General features: G+C 49.4%; 1 protein-coding gene across 1 annotated transcript; it reads left to right on the forward strand.

The window, feature by feature from the left end:
* LOC144275013 (uncharacterized) lies at window positions 1-26888 on the forward strand. The gene is made up of 7 exons (XM_077834089.1): window positions 1-84; window positions 1398-1631; window positions 2479-2501; window positions 3269-3381; window positions 3687-3719; window positions 5756-6451; window positions 26185-26888. Exons 1-7 carry the CDS (start codon window positions 1-3, stop codon window positions 26886-26888), a joined length of 1887 nt encoding a protein of 628 aa, XP_077690215.1.

The raw sequence follows: 26888 nt of genomic DNA on the forward strand, positions 1-26888 counted from the left end.
ATGTCGAAAGAGCGGCTGGCCTGTCTGATAAAAGAGAGAGAAGAAGCCAAAGCTGATGAGGAAATGCAAAGTGAGAAGCTGCTGGTAGGTGCCCAGAAACCCTTCCCCAAGGCTTGCCTGGTGTCACAGTACCCTGAGTGACATGGCAACACAGGGCTCGTCCTGCCAGCCCCGTCAGGGAACCATCCCCATTGCAGCCCAGGGAGAAGGGCAGGATCGGTCAGGGGTTGGGTCATGTGATGCCCTCGGAGTGTGAGTGGCTGCCATGTAGGAAAGCGTCTGTCTGCGTCTTGGCCCAGAAAAACCCCTGCCCAAGCTGTTCAGATATTACAGGGACCAGGGCTCCTGTAAAGGTGGCGCAGGGCCTCCATAGGAAGAAAATACTGGGTCCTGAAGGGCTCTTTCACTGTCAGAGAAAAGCATAACAAGAACCCATGGCTGGAAGCTGAAGCCAGACAAATTCAAATGAGAAATAAGACACTTTTATAAAAAAGTGAGGGTGATTAACCAGTAGGACAAACTACCAAGGGAAGCGGTGGATTCTCCATCTTTTGATTCCTTCCAATCCAGAGTGGATGCCTTTCTGGAAGACCTGCTTTAGTCAGATACCGGTTGTTGGGTTCAATATAGGAGCCACTGGTTTGAAATTGGACAGTGTGTGATATACCGGAGACCAGCTAGATCAGTGAACCTCAACCTATTTACCATTGTGGGCTGCCCTACACACCCACACTCTGTGGCCCTGCCCCCACTCTGCCTGGGCTTTGCCCCGAGGCCCTGCCCTATCTTGGCCTCTTCCCCCCAAGGCCCTGCCCACTGCTTACACGGGGTGGGAGGGGCAGAGAGGAGGGAGCAGGGGGCCAGGAGGGGAGGTGGTGGAGAGGAGCGAGTGATGGGCTGGGCCTCCAGGGCGAAGAGACCGAGCGGGGATGGGGCTTCAGAATGGAGCGTGGGCAGAGCATGAGGTGGGGCTACAGTTCACGTGCCGGGGACCCTTCTGAGTATGGGCCCTGTGCCATTGTAAACCCAGTGTGACTGGCTGCAGCTGCGTGCTCATTGGGCTGCGGGATGAGAACCACTGGTCTAGATGATCTAATGGTCCCTCCTAACCTTAAAATCTTGAAGGTAGAGCACCGAAAGGAGATAAAACGTGGGCTGACTGGATGGAGATTTTGGTTCAATGCAAGTTGTGAGATTGAGAGAAAAGTCTATCCCGTTGTCATTAGTGACATGCGGCTCTCCCCTGCCCTGAGCTCTCCATCCTTCCTGTTCTAAGTGAACTTCCCATCATGCACCACAAGGGATCCTGGCTCTGGCCAATATCTCTCCCATCTTGCTGGGAGACAAATGTACGATATTCCCCTGGTTACCATGCCACCCTCTCCCTGTAATTGCAGAAACAGATGGAAGCCGAGAGACAAAGGATCCTCTGCAAATGGAAGGATCTACGTGGGTTTCTGGAGAAGCAGGAGCAGCTGCTGCTGTCCCAGCTGGAAAAGCTGGACAGAACCATTGTCAAGAGAAGGGACGAGAGCATCTCTGAACTGTCCCGGGAGATTTCTCTGCTCAGTGAACTGCTCGATCAGAGGGGAGGAGAGAACAAGCAGGCGCCACTGAGCCAGTCTGTACAGGTGAGACTGTGCTATTGCAATGACAATGCACAGCAATTCTATGGCAGCATCTCAGCCCTAGATCCCAAAGCAGGGGGGGTTGGGATCATATTCCCATTTTACACAGGGGAGAAACTGAGATGCCGAGAGAGGCAGGGACTCACCCAAGGTCACACAGTGAGTCTTTGTGAGAACCAGGAATGGGATCCAGGGCTCCTGAGTCCTGTAACCCCAAGACCATCTCTCCCGCCCTGTTAAGCATCTATATGTCCTTACTCTTTGAGAGTGAAATTCCTCCCAGTGCAGAGGGCCCATGTCAGCCCAAATCAGCCCCAGGGTTAAGTGGGGAAGAGGGACTTGTGTGGGCTCTTAGCACCATGCGAAGTTCACGCTGAATATCACAAACGTTTTCTTCTTGTGAAGTGCCTGGGTTGCCAGTGAGGACCTCTCAGCAGGGGTTCCCCGGGGGCTGCTGAGAGTAAGGGCATGGCTATACTCGAAACTTGAAAGCGCTGCCGCGGGAGCACTCCTAGTAATCCACCTCCATGAGGGGATTAGTTTAGAGCGCTGGGAGTGCGGCTCCCAGCGCTGGGGCACTGTTTACACTGGTGCTTTACAGCGCTGTATCTTGCTGCACTCAGGGAGGTGTTTTTTCACACCCCTGAGCGAGAAAGTTGCAGTGCTGTAAAGTGCCAGTGTAGCCATAGCCTAATTATCCCACCTGGATGGGATGGCCGCTGCTCTCTGAGTGTCTGAAATTCCCCAAATAGCTGAGACTCCAACAGCAACTTGCCTGCAGGAGCAGAGGCCTCCCCCAGCCTGGGATACATCCTCTGACTGCCTCTTCTTTCTCTCTCTCTCTCTCTAGGGTGTGGGCAGCTCTGGGAGCAGGTGAGTTCTGGGCTCCGTCTCCCTCATGGTCACTTAGGCTTGGAAACCGCACTGAATACACAGCTGCCCACAGAGCGTGACACACTGGCTTGGGGGGGCGTGATCATGTCTCCCCCTAGTGGCTGCCAGTGGCATAGCTAGGAGTGGAAATATGGGTGGGCACCGACTTGTGGGTGGATGGGCAATGACAGACGGTGCTAGCTTGGCTTCTCCCCTGACGCCACACCCTCTTCCTAGCCCTGGTGCCCCCAGACACAGGGCTTCACCTGCCAAGCTGGAAACGCACATGGGGCAGCTCAGAAAATGGCAAGGCAGAGCTGCCGGAGCATAGCTTTCTGAAGGGCGAGTGCGCAGCTCCAGCTTGGATTGCAGGTGCCCAAGGGACGCTCCAGGCTGCTGTGGCAGCACTAAACCCCTGCTCAGATTTGGGCGGGCCTGGATGCTAAGTGTCTACACGCCTGGCGGCTGCCCCCGTACAGAGAGAAGCCAGCTACTATCTGACAGCCAATGAGGTTCCTCCTTTAGCTTAAGTGTTATGGGCTTTGTGTGAAAGGACCAGGTTCAAAGAAAGCTCCCAAACTGGCCACTGTTCCTTGCCTCGGTGTCTCCCCACATCCCCATTTTGCCCTGGGCCCACTGAAGGCACAGGGCTCAAGGCAGGTGACACCATCTCAGTCTACAAAGCTTATAACCCTGGAGTTTGGGGAGCTGCCGGGCTTGGGTTGTGGACCAAGTCCCTTTGTCACCCCTCCGCCTTTCTCCAGCAGGGAGTACAGGACGCTGCAGAAGCCAGAGTCTGGGTTTGTGGAGCTGGAGAAGAGACTTGGGGATTTCTCTCAGAGAAGTGCCATCCTGCTGGAGCTGCTGCAGGGATTCAAAGGTAAATGGGAGTCTCGTGGTGGCATCTCCTTTGGTTAGAGTAACGGTCGCCCTGGAGAGGAGTCGGTGGCTCTCGTGACATCACTTACCCCGGGCACCATCTTGCGTTCCCCACCTTGGGTGAACTGCCCTTTGCCATGGCAATAGCCCTCGGGGGCTTGCCCTGTCTGGAGCAGCTGCATTGCTGGCCTTGGGCTGCCTTGCTAGCTCATAATTAAAAGCGCAGTTACATTAATGTCCAATTGGAACATCCCCATGAATGCTGGGGCCTGAATTCTCACCTCTCTCGTGCTCTCCTTCCCCTAGAGACTCTGCGACTGGAGCTGGACAGCGACATAGGTATGTGTCTTTCTCTGACGGACCGTGGGGGCTGACGTCAGAGATTTAACACCAGGGACGTTATTGGAGGCCTGAGGGGAGGCCGTTTCTGTGGGCTCAGCTGGTGGGGTTGAGCAGGCCCCTTGCCCATCTGTCTTCAAGCCTTCCTGCTTTAATAACCTACATCCGGGACCCCCGTTAATGTCAACATTTCACATGTCAAACCAGAGAAGCAAAACATTCTCAAACGTTAGAGAATCAGGAACGTTCCTCCCTGGGTGCAAACTCTGAGGGGGAGGCATTTTCTGACATTCCCGCCCCATAGCCCCCAGAACCCATGTGAGAAAAATTGTCTCCCCCACACTCTCTCCCATGGGAGAGGAGATTCAGAGACACAATGCAGAGAATAATCCATCCCCATTGTTTCCAAGGGAGAGGCTGGGTGGTAGATACTTCTCTGTGTTATTAAACATGGGCGCACACTCACATAAAACAAGATTTCATGTCTCCCTCCCTTCCCAGGAATAGCTCTCTGCCTGGCAAGAGCTCTGCCTTCAGCACTGTTAGAAATGGGGAAGAGGTTGCACAGCTATGCTCTTCCAGAGTTATAAAATTACCCAGTGTGTAAAGATCCCTGGATCTTCTGCTGGAGCAACGGCACATCTTCCAGGAAACATCTGACTTCCCGCAAAAGATCTCCAGGAACATTTGCCCATCTGTTTGGTTTATACAAGTGTGCCCACCCAGTCAGCACATCTGGAAACAGCTCTGTAAAACCCTGGACTCACGTGTTTGCTTTCCCTGGAACAGGTTTTCTAATTCCAAAACCTGACATGATTGCCCGGGTGGAATGGGGCAAAGAACTCTGGGTGCCCGATCTCCAATGCTGTAAGGAAAGAGAGATCCTGAGAAACATCTGCACAGGTGAGGAATGAGTAACACAGATTGGAGAAACCATCTATCATTGGTGTAAACAGCTGGGATTCCCACAAAGGCCCGGCATGCTCATCCAGTGCTACCTCACCTCACCCAGATGAAGAGGGCCCTAACAAATTCACGGCCATGAAAAACATGTCACGGACCGTGAAATCTGGTCTCCCCCCTGTGAAATCTGGTCTTTTGTGTGCTTTTACCCTGTACTACACAGATTCCACGGGGGGAGACCAGTGTTTCTCAAATTGGGTGTCCTGATCCAAAAGGGAGTTTCAGAAGGGTCACAAGGTTATTTTAGGGGGTCACAGTATTGCCACCCTTACTTCTGTGCTGACTTCAGAGTTGGGCGGGATACCATACTATGCTACCCTTACTTCTGCGCTGCTGCTGGCAGCGGCTCTGCCTTCAGAGCTGGGCTCCCAGCCAGCAGCCGCCCTCTCTCCAGCTGCTCAGCTCTGAAGGCAGCACCGCCACCAGCGGCAGCACAGAAGTAGGAATAGTAGTACTGCAACCCCCCCTACACTAACCTTGTGACCCCCACCCCCCACAACTCCTTTTTGGGCAGGGTGACCAGAAGCAAGTGTGAAAAATCGGGACAGGGGGTGGGGGGTAATAGGTGCCTATGTAAGAAAAAGCTCCAAAAATCAGGACTGTCCCTATAAAATTGGGACATCTGGTCATCCTATTTTTGGGTCAGGACCCCTACAATTACAATACCATGAAATTTCATATTTAAATAGCTGAAATCATGAAATTTACCATTTTTAAAACCCTCTGACCATGAAATTGACCAAAATGAACAGTGAATTTGGTAGGGCCCTACAGATGAAGATTGGTGACATATCTTCCTGGTAGATATCATTCATGGCTTCCCACCTATCATGACTGAAACCTGGCAGTACATCCCTTCCCCCCTGAGTGTTCTCATGGAATGTGGAAGCATAAGTGGTCCCCTCCTCTCTCTGTCTTCTGGGAAAGGTGGGGATGGGGTGGAATTCAGCTCCTGGTTTTTCAATTTCCCCAGCAGATATTTCGGTTTGTTCCCCCCTTTCCTGTTCCCCTTTCTGAGGTTCCCTGTCCTCCGGCACAGAGACTGACTCCTGTCTGGAATCCTTCTGTCCCAGCAGGTGATGGGATGATGAGTGGGGATGAAGAGGAGAATCCACAGCAGGAAGGTCCCAAGCAAGTGGAACCTCACGGGATGGTATCGGGAATATCCAAAGCGAACGTTTCCCAGAGTCCTGATCTGGAAGAAGCCCATGAGAGTCGGTGCAGGTCAGAAAGGCAGCAGGAAAACTACCAAGGGAAGATACAGGGTAAATCCACTCACCAAGGGGAAGGCTCAGAGGATCTCAATGAAACGGTGATCCAGCTGAGAATCGGCACTAAAAAGAAACAGCATGAATGTATTGAGTGCGGGAAAAAGTTCAATCACAAATCAAACCTTACTAGACATCTGAAACTGCACACAGGAGAGAAACCATTTATGTGCAGTGACTGTGGGAAAACCTTCACTCGGAGGTCACACCTCATTTCGCACCAGACAACGCACTCGGGTCAGAAACCTTATCCCTGCTGTGAGTGTGGGGACAGATTCACACGGTGCTCAAACCTTATTTCACATCAGAGAATCCACATGGGAGAGAGACCCTATAAATGCCCCGACTGTGGGAAAAGCTTCAGTTCAAAATCAAACCGCACTGTTCATCAGAGAATCCACACTGGAGTAAAACCTTATAAGTGTGCTGACTGTGGGGAAAGTTTCATTCAGAGCTCACACCTGGTTGTTCATCAGAGAACACACACGGGAGAGAGACCCTATACATGCCCTGACTGTGGGAAAAGCTACAAGGCGAAGGTTGCTCTAATTTCCCATCAAAAAGTCCACAGAAGATGGGAGCTCTCACTGTGGGGCAATGGGTCTGTGCCCACCTGCAATAAACTATAATTTGCTTCATTTGAGGGTGGATCTGGGTGGGGCAGCAGGTGGCTAGATGGTTTGGGTTCCAGTGGATGGTGGTTTAGGCCAGAATAGGCTGGAGCGCTAGGGAGCACTACTGGGGAGATGGGTCATATCAGGGTCTGGGAGGAGCAGGTGATGGAATTAATGGGGAGACATTTCTGTGGGTTCCACGCACACTTTCCAATTTAGAGAAGAGGTAAACTAAAGCTCCCTTGCAGTTTGTCTTGGAGACACGTCGGCACCTCTTGGGCAGGGGCAGAGGCACATTATTCAGGGAAGCAGTGAGAGGCCCGGTGGGTTTGTACTTACCAGGCGGTAAGAGATGCTGATCAGAAGTTGCAGAATTTTAGCATAATGTTAGGTGTACTGTACATCTCTGCAGTCACAGGCAGTCGGCTGGAGATTGGGGGGATTTGAGGTGGAGATTCCCTGGAGAGGTGGGGGTCTTTGTGGGGATTGCGCAGTTCCAGTGAGAGTAGTATGGTGTAATAGTGAGAGCAGGGGGAATTGCGACTCAGGACTCCTGGGTTCAGATCCCAGCTCTGAGAAGGGAGTGAGGTCTAGATTAGAGCGGGGGGGTGGAAGTGGGAGGCTGGAATGCTAGGTTCTATAACCAGCTGAGTTCCTCCCCTCCTCTCTGTGTATCTGTTCCTCCCATTCCCACCATGGGGATAATAGTAGTCTCCCACCTCCCAGGGAACCATGCAACCTCACTAATTACTGTGTATTAAGAAGGATGCAGGTACCAGAGCAGGGAAAGGTCCTTAATTGGCTGAGGAAAGAAAGGACCGACAGTCAATTTGATGGCATTTTTCTGGATGTAATGCGATAACTTTTGAACACCATATCCAATTGGGTCAAACCCTTCTGAGTCTCCAGTTGTCTGTAGATCAAAGAAATGGCTGATACGGCAAATCCCAAAGGAATGTGGCCTTCTTGGAAATTCAGAGCCACTTGGATTGATCTCTGGCTAGGTGCGTAAAGTGGTCTATTCAGTTTATATCCATCGCTGGCCATCTTATTTGTGCCACCAAAGTTTCTGGTGCCCATGTGATCCTTGGCTGTTTAGTGGCATTCTTTCATAAACACAGTTCGGAACTCATTGGTCTTCCTTTCTATAATATGTCCACACCAAGAAAGCCACTGAAACCAAACCCATACTGTTGGAGGTGGTTGCTGGGTTTGGCTTCAAATAGCCTCATTTCTGATCTTGTCCTGCCGCTGGATCAGGAGCAGTTTATGCAGATGATGAGAATATGATGTTCTTCAGTCTTCCCCAGCGCCCACTTCCATACAATAGAATTAATAGAACCATGCTTCTTTAGAGCCACATTTTCATAGCAAGCTTGATGTCACAACATTCCCAAAAAGGTCGCTGAAAGACCTGAAACACGGCAACCACTGCTACTGTATAAGTGCCATCTTTTGAGCATCCTGCAGCCCTGTCCATGATACTGGCCAAATATATGACAGTTGCCACTTGCTCAGTCTCCTGTCTGGACAGGTTAATACTGAGTTGGTTGCAATCTGGAGCTGGAGGCCACTGGATGGTAATAGCTGGGGATTAATAACCAGATCAATGTGCAATTGAGACTGAACCAGCAAGACAATGTCATTGATGTATTTGAGATCTCAAAGCAGAGTAGTATTCAGTTCAATTCCACCCACTTCTGCCTCCTCAATCTTATTCGTCAACCGATCAATTGTTGACACTGAACAACGATGGTGTCAGAACTCAGCCTTGTTGAACTTGCGTGGATATAGGACACCATGCTCTGTATCTGCTATTGACTCCAACGCAGCTTTCCTTCCATGATAGAGCTTCTCTGTCAAGGATATCCAGGGATGCCGTGTCACCTCATCAGACCTACGGCCTTGTTCAGTGCACTGACTCAAAGGGCTGGTGGAAATCTGTACCATGGCTGTGCATGGCTTATTAAGTTCAGCTGTCTTCTCACAAAGCTGTCTCGAGGTAAAAATCCGGTCAATCGTGGAACAATGAGATCTCAAGCCACACTGTGAATATCGTGACCTTCGCAAAAGTGCTTTGTTAATTCAAGACATTAACACAGAAGTGAAGATTTTCCTCCAGACCGACAACAGCATGATGCGTCCATAATTGCTGCATTCCCACCTCCCAGGGAACCATGCAAGTCACTAATTACTGTGTGTTAAGAAGGATGCAGGTACCTAAGCAGGGAAAGGTCCTTATTTGGCTGAGGAAAGAGAGGACCGACAATCAATTTGATGGCATTTCTCCGTTTATCTGGATGTAACGCAATAACTTTTGAACACCACATCCAATTGGGCCGAACCCTACTGAGTCTCCAATTGTCTGTAGATCAAAGAACAGGTTGATCATTGCAAATCCCAAAGGAATGTGGCCTTCTTGGATACTGAGGGACACTCAGATTGATCTCTGGCTAGATGCTTAAGGTGGTCTAGCTGTATATTCAGTTTGTATCCATTGCTGGCCTTCTTATTTGTGCCACCAAAGTTTGAGCCAGAATAACACCCTTCTTCCAGTCATGGGGGATGGTATTCATGCACTGGAGGATTTGAAAGAGCTTATGCAGCCAAAGGACAACAATACTTTCATCTGCCTTCCGCAACTCAGGAGTGATGTTACAATCTCATTGATGGCAACTATTGATACCTTCCAGCTAGCAACACCCCCCATCTGAGCCCTGTAGTCCCAGCAGAGTTTAAAATGTTTAGGGAAAAATGGGAGCCTGGGAGCCCTTGGCATGGGGGTGGGAGGAATGGGGGAACCTGAAAGAGAGGCGATGGGAGGGAGGCACACAGGGAACTTGCAGAGGGAATAGAATGATGCAAGGTTCCCAAACTGTGGAGTGGCCCCCCCTTAGGGAGCCATGGAGGAACGTTCAGGAGGGCTTGGTGGGCCAAGCCAGCTCCCATGGGGGATGGGAAGGGAGCACCACCCAGCCACACCCCGCCCCCAGCTCTGCTCTGGCCCCACCCCCAGGTGCGACCCTGGCTCCTGGCCCTGCATCTGACCTCGGCCCCAGTCTCACTGCTGCTCCACATCTGGCTGGGGGCCCGTCTGCGGCTCTGCTCCCAGCCACAGACCCATCCGCAGCTGCGTCCCCAGCCTTGGCCTCCTTGTTCCTGTCCATGTTCCCCTCTTCCCGCCCCTCCATGTTTCTGGATGGGGGCTGAGAGAGGTCTTGTTCTTCTGGAGGTGCAGATTTTGTAGAGTCTATTTCTCATGGAAGTCTTTCCCTCTATTGGTTTCTCTTTTTACAAATAAATTCGTAATAAAATATTTGTTGCACATCCTCATCTCCCCAGGCATGTTCATGTGCCCTGGTTCCCAAAGCGCAAGGGCAGAGTGCTAGTAAGTGTGTTAATGGTGCGTTAGGACATCACTCAAAGAGATGGCGCTGCTGGGGTGGCATCTACCTTCGCTTTGTATTGCCTGATTTTTAGAGGTTTCAGTTTAGCCACTCTCCACATCCTGGAAGGGCACCAGGCACCACACTGAGCAATCTTAACTCTGCACTAATTAAGTTTTGGGGCAATTAATTTATAAAAAATATTTTTTCAGCACCCCCATATACCAGAGTGCAGCTTTAGCACCTTAGCATTGATTATCCTGGCCACAGAATTCCCTGGCTGCACGTTAGTCATTTCACCGCCCCTGCATCATCTCTTTGTCTCCCGTCCCTTTGCCTGTCGAGCCTGGTTGTCCATCCCCAACTGTCCTCCCCATGGAGAAAAGAGCATCATTGTGGGTGCTGCAAGTGGAGGAGCTGTGGAGAGGATGCCGGAACAGTGCCGGGAGCAGCATGCAGTGTGTGGGGCCATTTTTGATGGGGGTGGCAGATGTGGGGGACAGTCGTAGACGTGCGGGTTTGGAGAAGACAGAGACGAAGTCCCCAATACCCTCCATTGCACAACTGGGGCCTCCTCTTCACCCCACTCTTCCCTGCACTATACCAACCCCTTCCAAATTTCCCCTCACTCCTCTGACTCCCAACTGCAGAAACGTCCCAACCAATGCTCCTCTGAAAGCCCCTGCAATGTCTGCTGAGAAGGGGATTTCTTTTTATACTACCATCAGAGAACAATCCCAATATACTGGCTAGCTGCCCACTGGTAGCAAAAGCATAAGTGTCCTCAGAGGAGTTAAGTCTAACTTTTCTTCTACCCATGAGATCATAGTTCGTGACCGCCTCAAGCGGTACCAGTTGCCTAGCTGCGGTTTTGTCCATGTGATCCAGTAATTTGGGTATGGATGTGTAATAAGTGTGTCTAGGAAGAAGCTCCATTTCTTAGCTCCATGAGTAACTTCAAAAGGGATGGCTTCAGTGATACTGTTCCAGTGGTGTGGGTATTGTATTTCCACACACCCCCCATAGGTGCCCACTCCATGAGTGCTCCGGGACACCCATGGAAAAAAATGGTGAGTGCTTAGCACCCACCGGCAATTGCCCTATCAGCACCTCCCCCTCCCCCCAGCGCCTCCCACATGCTGCAGCCCCGCTGGTCAGTGCCTCCCCCACCCCGCTCCAGTGCCTCCCACCTGCTGTGGATCAGCTGTTCTGCAGTGTGCAAGAGGCACTGGGGAAGGAGGAGTGGGGATGGGCCATGCTCAGAGGAGGGAGCAGAACAGGGCGGGAAGAGCCAGGATGGAGGCACAGCGGGGGTGGGAAGAGGCAGGTTGGGGGCAGGGCCTTGGGGGAAGGGGTGGAGTGGGGGCAGAGCTGGAGGGAGCACCCCCCGGCACATTAGAAACTCAACCCACCTCCCAGGCCTCTACGAGATCCAGGGATTTAACTAGCTTATAGTAAAGGTCAAGCTGATGTTTTGTGGGGAAAACCTCCGAGTAAGCATTGCTAGATAAAGTGATGTAAAAGCTCTTGTGACTCTTTTCCCCCCACTCCTTCTTGCAGGTGTAATTGTTTTATTTTACGTCTAAATGTCATAGAATTGAGACTTCCACCCAACTGTTAAATCCATCGGGCCAGCCCAACCATTTCATAGATTCATAGATCCTAAGGTCAGAAGGGACCATTATGATTATTGGGGGGAGGGATAGCTCAGTGGTTTGAGCATTGGCCTGCTAAACCCAGGGTTATGAGTTCAATCCTTGAGGGGGCCAGTTAGGGATCTGGGGCAAAAATTGGGGATTGGTCCTGCTTTGAGCAGGGGGTTGGACTAGGTGACCTCCTGAAGTCCCTTTCAACCCTGATATTCTATGATTCTATGATCATCTAGTCTGACCTTCTGCACAATGCAGGCCACAGAATCTCACCCACCCACTCCTGCGAAAAACCTCACCTATGAAGTCCTCAAATCGTGGTTTAATGACTTCAAGGAGCAGAGAATCGTCCAGCAAGTGACCCGTGCCCCATGCTACAGAGGAAGGCGAAAAAACTCCAGGGCGTCTACCAATCTACCTGGAGGAAAATTCCTTCCCGACCCCAAATATGGTGATCAGCTAAACCCTGAGCATATGGGCAAGATTCATCAGCCAGATACTACAGAAAATTCTTTCCTGGGTAACTCAGATCCCATCCCATCACAGGCCATTAGCAGCAACCCCTTTTTTTCTCCCCTTTCCTTTCTCAGCTAGAAGCATTTCAGCCCTCTAAATCCTGCCCTGTTTGGGTTTATCTTTTTGTAAGTCTTCAGAGTAAGAAGAACCAATGACTGTCTCATCCCTGTTATCTTTTAACTTGTATGCAGGCCTCTGTCTCTTGGTTAAGAACATAAGGATGGCCATATTGGGTCAGACCAACAGTCCATCTAGCCCAGTATCTTGTCTTCCGACAGTGGCCAATGCCAGGTGCTTCAGAGGGAATGAACAGACCAGGTGATCATCAAGTGATCCATCCCATCACCCATTCCCAGCTTCTGGCAAATAGAGGCTGGAGACACCATCCCTGCCCATCCTGACTAATAGCCATTGATGGACCTATCCTCCAAGAACTTATCTAGTTCCTTTTTGAACCCTGTTATAGTCTTGGCCTTCACAACATTCTCTGGCAAAGAGTTCCACAGGTTGACTGCGCGTTGTGGGAAGAAATATTTCCTTTGTTTGTTTGGTTAAGGCTTCATCCACAATGAATATTTCATCAGTAAATGTTTGTTCGTAAAACCTTTGTCAACAACTTCTTTGGTTTTAGATCCTTTTCTAAAAGAAGGAACAGTGATTTAATTTAAAACTCTCTCCATAAGCCATTTCCCACACCTTCAGAGAATTCGAGGTCTCATCAACATCAACAGGCCTGCTACAAATAGTTTGGTGAAAGTTTTGGCTGAAACTCTTTATAAACTCTTTATAAACTGGTAACACACTGATGTAGCAAAAGGTGGCGTGGATCATAAAATGCCACCACATCTTCGATTTTAAAGTTCTGTTAAATCACTCCATAATCCCCGCTTTGACTTGAATATTAGTAACAAAATGGTGATTCTTATGCTGTTTTGACTATCTTGCTTGTTTAAAAATTCTTCTCCCTGATCAGTCTGTAATTAGGGGTATGTGCCCTTCATCAAAAATAGATTCAGAGGCCTTAGATACTATGTCTTCAGTCTTGTCTTTTAGGCCTAAGGCCCAATCATGTTTAGACAGAATGTCTTATCACCGTTAAGATGTGCTTAAAACCACCACTGTGTTTGGAGGTCTGATGCATATCCACCAAATCTGCCTGCCATTATGCATCCACATCTGAATCGATAGCCTTATTTCTTTTAAAACAGAGTTGTTCTGGTTTGTTTAAAGGGTAAGCATCCTGGTCTGAAAGCCATATTGTGACTTGCCTTCTAGTCAAAGCTTTAGTATGCTTTTTGGCTGCTTGAAAAACAGGGTTCAAAGCTCCCACCCTTCTTGGGAAGTAATACATTTTCTTTAACAGAGCTGCCTGTGTAGCTGTGATGTCTTTTGCTAACATGAGTATGGAGGTGTCGTGTTCACAACAAAAAATTTAAACAGAAAACAAGTTTTATTAATCACTTGGTTAAACACAACTTTTTCCAGATGCCCCTGGAAAATGCCCATCATGAGCCATACTGTTGCAGATTCAGAGTAGCAGCCGTGTTAGTCTGTATCCACAAAAAGAACAGGAGTACTTGTGGCACCTTAGAGACTAACAAATTTATTTGAGCATAAGCTTTCTTGGGCTACAGCCCACTTCATCAGATGCATAGAATGGAACATATAGTAAGAAGATATATAGACATACAGAGAACATGAAAAGGTGGAGTAAGAAGCTAATTAATTAAGATGGGCTATTATCAGCAGGAGAAAAAAACTATTACAGATTCAGAGCTTCAGTTTTTTCTTACTCAGCATTTCTTCTTGAGCTCCATGTCTCATCTTGAGACACCTGATATGAGATAAATTCATCCGCACAGGACTACCAATATGTAGGTTCTCAAAGGCCACTAGAAAAACATCATCCTGCTGTTGAGAGATTTTCAGAAAAGAAACAACTGGTAGGCAACCGTTTTAGATTTCAACAGCTGCAGTCTGTTCCTAGCCCCCAACATCCTCAGCCCCTCCATATTTTATACTTTATTTATCTGCAACGTGGCTCTGTCGTTCAAAGCACCAAATGAAATTAATAGGCAGCAGATTTAAAAGAAACACAAGGAAATATTTTTTCACAGAATGCACAGTCAACCTGTGAAACTTCTTGCCAGAGCATGTTGGGAAGGCCAAGACTGTAACAGGGTTCAAAAAAGAACTAGACAAGTTCCTGGAGGATAGGTCCATCAATGGCTATTGGCAGGGGTGGTGTCCCTAGCCTCTGTTTGCCAGAAGCTGGGAATGGGTGACAGGGGATGGATCACTTGATGATTGCCTATTCTGTTCATTCCCTCTGAGGCACCTGGCATTGGCCACTGTCAGAAGACAGGATACTGGGCTAGATGGACCTTTGGTCTGACCCAGTATGGCTATTATGTTCAAGGGAGACCCTCCCCCCAGCCTCAAAAGACGTCTCCTCTTCCGTGGGTTCAGACAATGGGCAGGCAGCATGCTTGTCAGACAACACGATAGCTTGGTTCTCCCAGTTAGATTCCAGGGACTTCAGCAGCGACTTCACCAAATGGCTCTTCTCAGCCTCCCCTTCCTTGTCCTCAGAGCAGTCTCTGAGGTAGCACTTTCTCTGCAGCTGTCCAAGAACTGTGGGAGCTAAAACAAATTCCATAATTCTCACTGGGATGGTGAAGGAGTCCATGTTTCCTCTCTGTCTTTCCACAATTTCTGAAAATGTGCTCTTGGAACAAGATGGCCACTTTCATACTTGAAGGGCTTAAGGGCTTCCGGGGTGCTGTTGCCAACCAAGAGCTCAGTGCTGGAGGCCAGATTTCTGGCTTAGATACTCTCTCTGGTTGACCTGGGACTTGGAGGTCACCAAGGTGCCACCGATTGGCTCACACTCCTGGTTGGGCCTAAGCAGAGACCTAGATTGAGATTGATTGGCAGAGGCGAGGATGGGGAAGCTGCAGAGTGGGTCACAGGGGCTGACTTACCTCAGGAATAAAAATGAATGCACATGGCAATTATGGGGGACATCGAGGGCTGTGATTTATAGACCCATCTCAGCACTGACTGAGAGGAGGTGCTACCACCAGAAATCATGCCTGTGCCCCATAGCCCATAATTGGGAACCAGACCTATGTCATGCCCCTCTTAGTGTCCTTACCCGCTCCGGCCAATCTTCACTGATGGGTGTGAATAGAGGTTTGCATGAGGTGCGAAAATTTGCCAGGTGGGTGTGAAAAGTTTGGAAGGGGTGTGAAAAATTCATAGGATGTGAAAAATTTTCACAGTGTGGGTCCTCCTAAATGACTTGTGGAGATCTGTCAGCTGCAGCTCTTCCCCAGGGCATCACATAGTTCCTGGCAGCCTAGCCTTCCACCTCTGTTTGGGAGATCCTTTTGCTGAGATCAGGCCTACCTGAATGCCGAGTATCTCCAAGGATTCCTGCTCTTCTTGAGCTCCTCTTCTCAGAAGCTTCCCTTCTCCTTGGGAGTCCCTCCCTGACTAAACTCAGGGAACCTTTTTGTCAGGGCCAGGTGCTTGTGTACCACTTAACCATGACAAGTAGCTTTGGAAAAGAATTTTTATCATTAATGTTAATTTGGGTGACATTATTCTACGTAACTGAAAATTTAGGTTTCCTCAGAGATTGGTGGATAACGTTCTCCTCCAGAGAATGCCATCTCTTATATGGCAGCCTCTATCTCCTATTGTTCTCAATGGGAGAGCGGCTATGGGATCCTTTTAGCAAAGCCAGCTGTCGCCAAACCATCAGCACCTCCTCTTATTGCCAAGGGGCAGGAAGACAAGCTGCCCTTGGGGAAGATGGTGGCTCCTTATAGGCTGTTTGCAGTATTAACCACCCCAAATGCTTGACGTTCATGAGTTATAACTCAAAATCAAGAAACTGCCTTTAAGATAGTGTAAATTGTGTGTGTGTGTGTGTTTGTGTATGTGTGTATGTACCTTGTGATTTACGAGCTTTCAGGATGAAGCTGCTGGCACCCAATCAGTGTGACAGCAGCCCTTATGCAAAATTTAAATGCACACGGAAACTTGTAAACTTCTCTGTAGGGTGGGCAAAGGGGATTTACTTCTCCTAACTTCAGGCATTGGGGAGCTGCCTTTCTACCCCTTCCATCTCATAAGAACATAAAAGCGGCCACACTGGGTCAGACCATCTAGCCCAGTATCCTGTCTTCCTACAGTGGCCAAGGCCAGGGGCCCCAGAGAGAATGAACAGAACAGGTGATCATCAAGTGATCCATCCCCTGTCGCCCATTCCCAGCTTCTGGCAAACATCTCCCTCTGCTATCATTGTGTCATTCCTCCCTTTCCTGTATGGCACCCTACCCCACCCCATCTTCTCCTCCACTCACATTCTCCTCCTTCACTTCCCCAGTCTCCTGTCCACATATTATCCCCTCTAATTCCTTCACATACTCTTTCTCCTTACCTTTTTTCTCTCCCACCTCTACTCCCGCACCCAGTTTCCTTCCGCTCCCCACATCCCTAGCCATAGATCGGCCCTCGTCTTCACTAATGAACAGCCTGGGTTCAGACTCATTGACTGAACAACAGGAGTCGGCCAAACTATTTATTGGGGGGCAGCTTCCTGGGGAATGGCAGGTATTTTCTGAGAGAGCAGCGTGGACTCAGGCCCACAGAAAGTAATTGGGGGATGGGGATTGCTTTGGCTGAGGGAGAATTTGCAAGGCAGATGCTGGCGATCATGGGACGACGTGAAAATTTTAAAGAAACATAAATATCATGAGTTTTGCAATAAAATCCCCAGGGCTGGGAACTCCCCAGCTGCTTTTCCCCTCCCAACCTCTGGCACCTCCCCCAGCACTCACCCTGATGACCCAGCACAAAGCCACCTTGCCTAGAGGTGGGTGTGCAAGGTGGGTTCCTCCCACCAACACTTTCCAGGGAGTGGACGGTTGGGGCCCCCACCCACACTTGCTAGGAGCACAATGATGGGCCGGGGCACAGGGAGGAGGTTTAAGTACCTGCTGCCACCAGAGGGCTGTGGCTATTGCTAAGGGAGGGCAACCTTGTGAGTTCTCTGTCTGTGTTTGTTCCGCAGGGGGGAGGTGGGGTCTCTGGGATTCCTGGGTCAGATGCTGCTGTTGCTGCCGCTGCCTCCGTCTCCATTGTGATCTGGGAGCCTGATGTGCAGCTGCTGCTCCCCCAGTGGGCTCTGTGTTGGGAGATGGGAACTTTCTGCGGTGGCTGGAACTAGCCCGTGGGGCAGCCCCGGGCTCCGCCGACACCAGTCCCTGAGCCGGAGCCTGCAGGTGAGGGGAGAGACCCGGGGAAAGGGTTGGGGCCGGGCAGGAAAGTGACTCTGCACCAACGGCCCCTCCTCGCCCCAACTCTGCTCCCGGGGGGGCGGGGGTCTGCGAGTCCCGGAGCTGCTGGCCCCTCCAGGCTCTGCCCCCCTGAGCGCCTGCAGGAGCCGAGCCAGCGCCGGGAGAGCGACCGCCTCAGGACCGGGCCAGGGACCGAGTCTCCCAGCCCGAGGGGAGGGGCGGGGGCAGGAGGGAGACAGGGGCAGAGACTGGCAGGGGCAGCAGGAGAAATCTGAGGAGGGAGGTTCCCGGCTCCCAGCCCTGCCCAGCCCCGTTCCCTGCAGCACCCCGGGCAGATTGACTTCCCTGGGACAAGGGGAGGCGCAGGGAGAGGAAAAGCCAGTTCCTGCCTCTGCCTGGTCCCCGCGCTGCTGGGGGGATGCGCTGCCCTGGGGACAGTGTCAGGGGGACCCCCAGTGCGGCTCCTTTGGTTCTGCACTTGGCTGAGAGGCTCAGTACCTGGGGGGGGGGGGGAGGGGGGCACCAATGTCTGGGTGGGTTTGGTCCTGGTGGGAGGGGCTGGGTCTGCACTGGAATAAAGTGCCCCAGGGTTTTCCCAGCCTCACAGAGTTTAGAACTAGTCTCTCTGCGGCGGAGGGGGGGGGGGGGGCAATCGGGGTGTGAAATGGACCAAAGTCTTCTGAAACCTCCTCCATCACCTTTCTCACCCTGACAGGCTGCAGAATAAGGACCACGTTTCACTCCAGGCTGACCCGTCCTCCCAGGGGACAGGGAAGGGAAATGGCTGTGGTGGAGCCAGCTCAGGTAGGGGATTTTCAGGGAGCTGCTGGTGGGTTTGTGTGTGTGTGAGAATTCCTGCACCCTGTGCCTGGGGGTGAGGCTGTTCTCATGCCCTGCCCATGGCTGAGCTGGGGGCGTACTGCTGCGGGTGCTGGTCCTGAGTGGAGGATGCTGTTTCAGGTGCCAGAGGCTTTCGAGGAGGTGACCATCTGTGCCACAGAGGAGCAGTGGGCTCTGCTGGACCCTGCTCAGAGAACCCCCTTCGGGGATGCTGTGCCAAAGCATTGCAGGACAGTGCTCACAATGGGTAAGGATTCCTCGCCACTTGGTTAGGAGAACTGGTGGGGGTCTCTAAAGGGCCCTGGATGCTCTACTGGATATCAGATATCAGATATCAGAGGGATCAGACATTTCCAGAGCCCACGTTTGCCAGAAGCTGGGAATGGGCGAGAGGGGATGGATCACTTGATGATCACCTGCTCTGTTCACTCCCTCTGGGGCACCTGGCATTGGCCACTGTTGGAAGACAGGATACTGGGCTAGGTGGACCTTTGCTCTGACCCAGTATGGCCATTCTTATGTTCTTAATAGAGACCATTCCCTGCTCACTCACTTCCATGGGATAAGTAAGGGGTAGAGAGGAAAATCCCGATGCCATCCATCTCCCTGAGCCAAGGCAGGATTGTTCCCTGTGGTGCATTTTCTAGTGCTTTGGCCAGTCCTTGATTCAAATATTCTGAGTGATGGGGCTCCCACCCCTACCCTAGGGAGACCATTCCCACTCCCACACCGGTGCACTGCCAGATTTCTCCAGGTAACTGTGCACACTCCCTTTCTATTCCCATACAAAACCCTGGAAGTAAGTTTGAGAGGACAGACCAATAATTTAGGGTCAAATAAGTCACAGGGATGCTGTAATTCTCCCAGAGCCAAGTGTTACAAGCCCAGGAAATTCAGAATTAGTGTGACACTCAAAAGAATTATAAATGCTTTAAGCTCTGGAAACACACAGTTAGGGCACCCAGATGGCTTTAACTCCACCCTGCAGTGAGACCACACAATAACCATACCTCTTTTAATCAGTAGAGTGCAAAGGGCTTCACAAAGGAGGGCAGTATCATTATCCCCACTGTACCGGTGGGGAAACCGAGGCACAGAGCCATGATGTGACTTGGCCACAATCACCCAGCAGCAGAGCTCTATCTTGAGAGTGACAGGATCGTGCTCTACCCAGTAGGTCACACTTAAAGCATTTTAAGGTTCATTGTCCGAGATCAGATTCAATTGATTTTTAAAGACACATTTGATTTTGCTCCTCCTTCCCCCCATGGTATCATCATAGGGATGAGTTAAGGTGGTTTGTGTACATAAGAATGGCCACACTGGATCAGACCAAAGGTCCATCTAGCCCAGTATCCTGTCTTCTGACAATGGATATTGCAAGGTGCCCCAGAGGGAATGAACAGAACAGGTAATCATGAAGTGATCCATCCCCTGTTGTCCATTCCCAGCTTCTGGCAAACAGAGGCTAGGGACACTGTCCCTGCCCATCCTGGCTAACAACCATTGATGGACCTATCCTCCATGAACTTATCTAGTTCTTTTTTTAACCCTATTAGTGTCTTGGCCTTCACAACATCCCCTGGCAAGGAGTTCCACAGGTTGACTGTGTATTGTGTGAGAAAATACTTCCTTTTGTTTGTTTTAAACCTGCTGCTTATTAATTTCATTTGGTGACCCCTAGTTCTTGTTTTATGAGAAGGAGTAAATAACACTTCCTTATTTACTTTCTCCACACCAGTCATAATTTTATAGGCCTCTATCATATCCCCCCTTAGTCATAACTTTTCCAAACTCAAAAGTCCCAGTCTTATTAATCTCTCATCAGATGGAAGCTGTTCCAAACCCCTACTCATTTTTGTTGCCCTTTTCTGAATCTTTTCCAATTCCAATATATCTTTTTTGAGATTGGACAACCACGTCTGCACGCAGTATTCAAGATATGGGAGTGCCGAGGATTTATATAGAGGCAACGTGATATTTTCTGTCTTATTATCTATCCCTCTCTTAATGATTCCCAACATTCTGTTAGATATTTCATACCTTAACATGTTTGGATTTTTGTTGTTTTTTTAGGTTATTTAACTCTGAATTTCCTGGTCTTATAATACTTGATTTGAGATAATTACAGTCTCCATGTAATGTATAATTACCCTACATTACTGATGTGTAATCTCAATTTCTATCCCAGTTCTTAACATAGAAATTCCCAAGCAAAACATGTATTTGTTTATTTAAATTAAAAATGGCATGCATGAACAGTAAGCAAGAAGCCCAAAGAGAATGTTACCATGGGCTATTTCTCATTGCTTGAATAAACATGGGATCAACAGCAAATCTTTTATTTTTATTTTAACATTTAGACTAGACATAGCTGCCAAGTTTGTACAACTCCATGTGTGACATTTTATGCAAATTAGACCATCATTTGCATAATTTGTATGTGGCCATAAGCTCCGTCTTAAGAACATAAGAACAGCCATACTGGGTCAGACCAAAGGTCCATCTAGTCCAGTATCCTGTCTTCCTACAGTGGCCAACACCAGGTGCCCCAGAGGGAATGAATAGAATGGGTAATCATCAAGTGATCCATCCCCTGTCGCCCAAGGCTTGAGGACAATACATCTTGTCCCAAATCATGAAGGGACAGGACATGAAGTTGCATGAAACTTGGCAGGTGGGCAGGCGTACTGACGGTGTCTGGGGAGTAGGTCGGGGCTGTCTGTGTGTGGAGGGGGAAGCCAGGGTAGGTGGGCTTGTGGGGTGTCTAGTGGTGGGGGGAGATGGAGCAGCTCAGTGCCGGGGGGGTAGAGATTTGGGGACAGCTGGCTTTGTGGGTGTGTCTGGGTCAGCTAGGTGATGGCTAGTGTAGGTAGATTTTCATACAAATCAAGGGGGGAAGATAGGAGCAGCTTGGGAGCTTCAGGGGTAGATAGAGGCAGCTGGCAGGGATGGCCGATGGCTGGGTATGGGAGTAGTTGGCTGGGAATGTTCATGTGGAGCTGGCTGCTTGCTGGGTGGGGGAGCCTGAGACCTGCTGACTCTGCTGCCACTGCTTACTGCTCCCCACTGCTGGATATGGGCAGGGAAACAGTGAAATGGAAGCCACATGGCTGCCCACTCAGCAGGTTCCCCGGGAGCCTCTGGCAGCCATGAGGCAAAATTGCAGCCCATTCCTGCAACCCTGCTGAATGTGACGCCCCAGCTGGGCATCGGGAGTGCAGACAAGCCTGGCAAGATGCATGGGTGCCACGCAAGACAAGCGACATTTGGCAGCGCCAGCCAGATTCAACCGTAGGCTGTGGCTGCTTTACACCACTTCGGAGCAGCACAAAGCAAGCAGAGCATACCGTCCAGTTGGGTTGACAGCTGCTTTGCATCCCTGTTTCCCACAGTACACATGCTCCCCAAATCCCCCAGTCCCCTGAAAACACCCCTAACTTCCCCGTGCCTCTCTGCAACTCCCTGCACACACTCCCTCCCTCCTACACCTCACATTCCCCAGTGCATGAGTGGATGCACACGCATGTACACACGTATTCAAACAAACACACATGCGTGAGTGGATGCACACACGCACACACAAAGTTTTCCCCTCCTACCTGAAATGGGGGTCTACCATCACCCCCACATCTATTTATCCTTAGACCCTGCCACTAATTTTGGCCTCCAGGCCCCATCTGTTCTTCTCCCACATCTCTTCTGTCCCCACCCCCACCCCCCGTGCCAACTCTGGCCCTCCTACAGCTCCTGGGGCTCTTCAACCCCTGTCCCAACCCGGGGGGGAGGGTCGGCACTATGGTCCCCTCCACCATCCCTGCTTCCAGGCCAGGTGTTGCAGGGAGAGAGGAGAGAAGCAGAGGAGTTGTCATGTTGTTCATGGTGGGGGACAAGGGAGCAGAGCCAAACTGAGCTACTGTGAGAATAGTGCTGGTTCCTGAGGGGAGGGAGGAAAGCTCTGCCTGCCTCCTGCAGCAGCCCTGATTGGCTGCCAATCCCCAGGATGTGGGGCAGTAGCGAAGTCAGCCAATCAGAGAGGTTTCTCTCCCCAATGCAGTACTAAAAATATGTCTGACCCATTTGGAACCAGTGCACTTTAAACCCTGGTTGAATTGGTGTGGTGCAATGTGCAGCTTTTGAAAATAAAGATTTAGGACTACGGGTCACTGTTTGCTGTTATTTGTCATGACAGAAAGTTTTATCCTTCCACAGAGGCTGGCAAGTAAAATCTTTTCTTTCAGAGAAATTCACACAAAATTATCCTTTTTCAAAATAGCTGCCCTCTCTCATTGTTCTCAAGGGGGAATTCAGCCAAGCTGCCCTTTATGGGTATGTCTACACTGCAATCAAAGGCCTGCAGCATGGCTGCTGCTGGCCCAGGTCAGCTGACTCAGGCTGGGGCTGTGGGGCTATAAAATTGCAGTGTAGAGATTCAGGCTTGGGCTGGAGCCCAAGTGCTGAGACTCGGTGCCAGGTTTTTTATTGTAGTGTAGACATACCGTAGGTTGTCAGGAGTCAGAGAGTAGTAATGAATGGAGACTGTGGCCACCTTTGCTAAGGGCAGCCTGCAGACAGCGGTTCTCAAACTGTGGATCAGGACCACAAAGCGGGTTGCAATCCTGTTTTAATGGGGTTGCCAGGGTTGCTGTTAGACTTGCTGTGGTCTGGGGCTGAAACTGAAGCCCGAGCCCCACCACCTGGGGCCAAAGCCGAAGCTCGAGGGCTTCAGCCCTGGGCGGTGGGGCTCAGGTTACAGGCCCCCCCATCGAGGGCTGAAGCCTGTGGGCTTCAGTTTTAGCCCCCTGCCTGGGGAGGTGGGGCTCTGGCTTTGGCCCCCCCTTCCTGGGGTCATGTAGCATTTTTTGTCGTCAGAAGGGGGTCACGGTGCAATGAAGTTTGAGAACTGCTGGATTAGTCTCACTGAGAACAAAAGGAGATGGCAGCCATTTTGAAATAGAGCAGGGCTTCACGGAACTCTCTGAAGATTATTCTATTGGAGGAGAAATTTTCATTTATGAACAATGACGGCAATAAATGACCATGAATCTTAAAAACAAACACACACACACACAAAAGCCCTTCAAATTTAACTTATATAGAAGATGCCAGTGAGTTTTAACTATAAGGGAAGTTTAAAGAGTCTGCATTATTACGTTACTAAGATCACTTGAAATGAAAAAAGTGAGACACCAAGTGGTAAAATTTCTTAAAGGACCCATTATTTAATTATTTTTAACTTGTAAACTAATTAATGGATTTACTAGCAAATTCTCAAAAAAAAGATTCCATGTTCAAAACGTAAGTGCTGCAATTTTGAGGAGGATACACTGTGTTCTTCAGACATAACATTGAGGCGGAATCCTGCTTTAAGTGCAAAATTAGCCTTAATGTTAATCTTAACTATGGGTCCACAACTAGCATCTCCATATTTTACTTGCTGGAGAGGGCCATTATAAAGTTTAGTGCCTGGTCATCTATGAGTCATTATTCTTTTCCTTACCCTCCATTTGTTAATGGATCTGCCTTGTCCAATGCTCCTTTTTGACCTGGTAGCTTTGTAAAATCTCACATTAGTCTCCTTAGCCTCTTTGGGTACATTAGTTCATTCTTCTTTTCTGCTACCTTCCTCTTTTCCCTGCAGCTGTAACTGACTCTGGGTATCCTTGTTCAGCTTCTTCCATCTTTCCTGAACAGGTTAATTTTAGACTTAGACCTTTGAGTGACATGGTCCAATTTTTATTTTCCTGAGGAATTTCCATTGTCCTTTTCCCAAGGAATTAGAGTCAGAGACTTTACTATCAAAATAATAGAAATAGGCTGAGGTTAAGAAAGAAAGAAAGAAAGAAAGAAAGAAAGAAAGAAAGAAAGAAAGAAAGAAAGATTACTTCAAAAATGGACACAGATTTTCATGGATAGTCAGACAACAAGGGACCACTATGATCATCTAGTCCAACCTCCTGCATAATACAGGCCAGATAATTTCATCCACTTAAGTCCATAACTACTGATTGGGCTGGAGCAAATCATTTTTAAAGAGACATCCAATCTGGATCTAAAGAAATGAAGAATCTGCCTCATCCCTTGGCCAGTTGTTCCAATGGTTAATCGTCCTCACTGTTAAAAAAAGATTGTATCTTATTTCTAATCCAAATTTCTCTAGTGCAGCTTCCAGCCCTTGGATCTTATTCTGCCTTTGTTTGCTAGGTTGAAAACCCCTCTGTTATCAGAAATCTCCTCCTTCAGATGGTGCTTCTAGGCCATGACCAAGTCACCTCTTAACCTTCTCTTGGATAAAATAAACAATTTGAGTTTCTTAATTCTCTCAGTATGAGAGGTTTTCCAGACCTTGAATCATTCTCACACGTCTTTTCTGAAACCTTTCTAATTTTTTTCATCACCCTGCTTGAAGGGTGGATGCCAGAACTGAACACAATGTCCAGTAATGGTCGCATCAACTCTGTATAAATTTCCCATCCTCCTTGATATCCCTCTTTTATACATCCAAGGATCATGTTAACCCTTTTAGCCATAGCATTGCACCGGGAGATCACATTCAGCTGATTATCTGCCATGACCCCTAAGTCCTTTTCAAAGTCACTGCTTCCCATGATACAGTCCCCCATCCTGCCAGTGTAACCTACATACTTTGTTCCTTAACAGAGGTTGCTTTTGTTTAAAAATGTGACTATTTTCATTTAGGCCATGAGTGTTACTAGTGTGGGTCACTGCCTGTTCTATTCATTATTACCCTCCCCCAGCCTCCCCTCTCCCTTGTTGTTTGTTACACTCACTCCTTGATCCCTATCTAGATAGCAAACTTTTCAGGGCAAGGACTGCGTTCACTGACCCTGAACCTCTTCACTATTCTCTCACAGTCACCAGGCCCCTCTCTGCTTTTAAGGAGCAGATCCAGGGAGATGGAGCTGTTTTCTATGTAACTTAGGAACCCCTTTGATGATGGGCATCTGGCTGTGTGAGTTCCCAGAAGAGACATGAAGAGTTAAATCCTCACTCTTAGCAGAGGGTCCTGTGGCTTTGAGCAGCCATGTGGGTGGGCAGAGGATTTTATTTTTTTAAGAAGAGGTTAGGTTTGAAAAAAATCATAGCACATTCTCTGTATCAAACACTCTGCAAATCTGTGCTTCACGCTGTTGTCACCTGTGTCTTTCCCCCAAGCAGGATCTCCGATTTACCAACCTGAGTTGCTTGCTCAGCTAGAACGAGGGGAAGAAGCCTGGGTCCCAGATATCCAGAGCTCCGAGGAAAGCTCAGAGGAAGAACCCGTTAGACCCATTCTCAAACAATGGCTGAGGAAAGGAAAATGGTGGGATTATGACAAAGGCCCTGTGAGCTCCTCCACTTCTTCCTCATCTCACTCAGGTCAGGCTTGTGCCCATCAGGTGCCGTATTCTTATGGCAGACGTCACTCATGGCTTCCCACCCCTCCTGACTGAGACTTGGCTGTAGTTTCCTCCCCCTGGGTATTCAGATGGGATGTGAAGGCAGAATTGGTCCCCTCCTCTCTTTCCTCTGGTGAAAGAGTTGGGGGTGGAGAAAATTGCCTCCTAATTTTTCAATCTTCCCAGCAGTTATTTTGTTTGTTCCCCCATTTCTGAGGTTCCCTTTCCTCCCCTCCCCTCAGCACAGGGAATGACTCCTGTCTGGATTCTCTCTCTGTCCCAGCAGGTGATGGGATGGTGAGTGAGAAGGAGGAGGAGGATCCTCAATGGGAAGGTGGTGAGATGTCATCGGGAAGATCAGAAGGGGATGTCTCTCTAGCCTGTGAGAGTCAAGGCAGACCAGAGAGGCCACAAGGAAACTACCCAGAGAAGAAATGGGTTCAATCCACTCACAGTGGGGAAGGTCACAAAAACCACAACATTACGAGCCATCAAGGAATACAGATGGCACAGAGAAAACATGTATGTATCGAGTGTGAGAAAAGCTTCTGTAGTAGCTCATCCCTCCTTAGACACCGGAGAACCCACACAGGAGAGAGACCCTATAGATGTCCTGATTGCGGGAAAGGCTTCATCTCCAACTCAAGCCTCATTAGCCATAAGAGAATGCACACGGGGGAGAGACCCTATAAATGCCCTGACTGTGAGAAAGCCTTCATTGCAAACAAGTCCCTCAATAAGCATCGCAAAATCCATAGCGGGGAGAGAGCCTACCAATGCCCTGACAGCGTGGAAACCTTCATCAGGAGTGAATCCCTCCAAAAGCATCAAAAGAAACACCTGTCAGTGAAACCCCATCAAAGCCCTGAGTGTGGGAAAAGCTACACTGTTCATTCAGCCCTTGTCATCCATCAGAGAACCCACATGGGAAATGAAGCTCATGTATGCCGCAACTGCGGAAGAAGCTTCAGAAACAGCAGGACCCTCATTAGACATCAAAGAATCCATACGGGAGAGAAACCCTATAAATGCTTTGAGTGTGGGAAATGCTTCCGGGCCAGCTCAACTCTCACTATCCATCAGAGACTCCACACAGGAGAGAAACCTTATAAATGCCCCGAGTGTGGGAAAAGCTTCAGATCCAGCACAGGCCTCACAAAACACCGGAGAACACATGTGAGAAAGAAATTGTCCACGGGCCCTCAGTCAGGTTGGCCAAAATGA

The sequence above is a fragment of the Eretmochelys imbricata genome, chromosome 14 (assembly GCF_965152235.1).
Source record: "Eretmochelys imbricata isolate rEreImb1 chromosome 14, rEreImb1.hap1, whole genome shotgun sequence".
In the NCBI taxonomy this organism is placed as follows: Eukaryota; Metazoa; Chordata; order Testudines; family Cheloniidae; genus Eretmochelys; species Eretmochelys imbricata.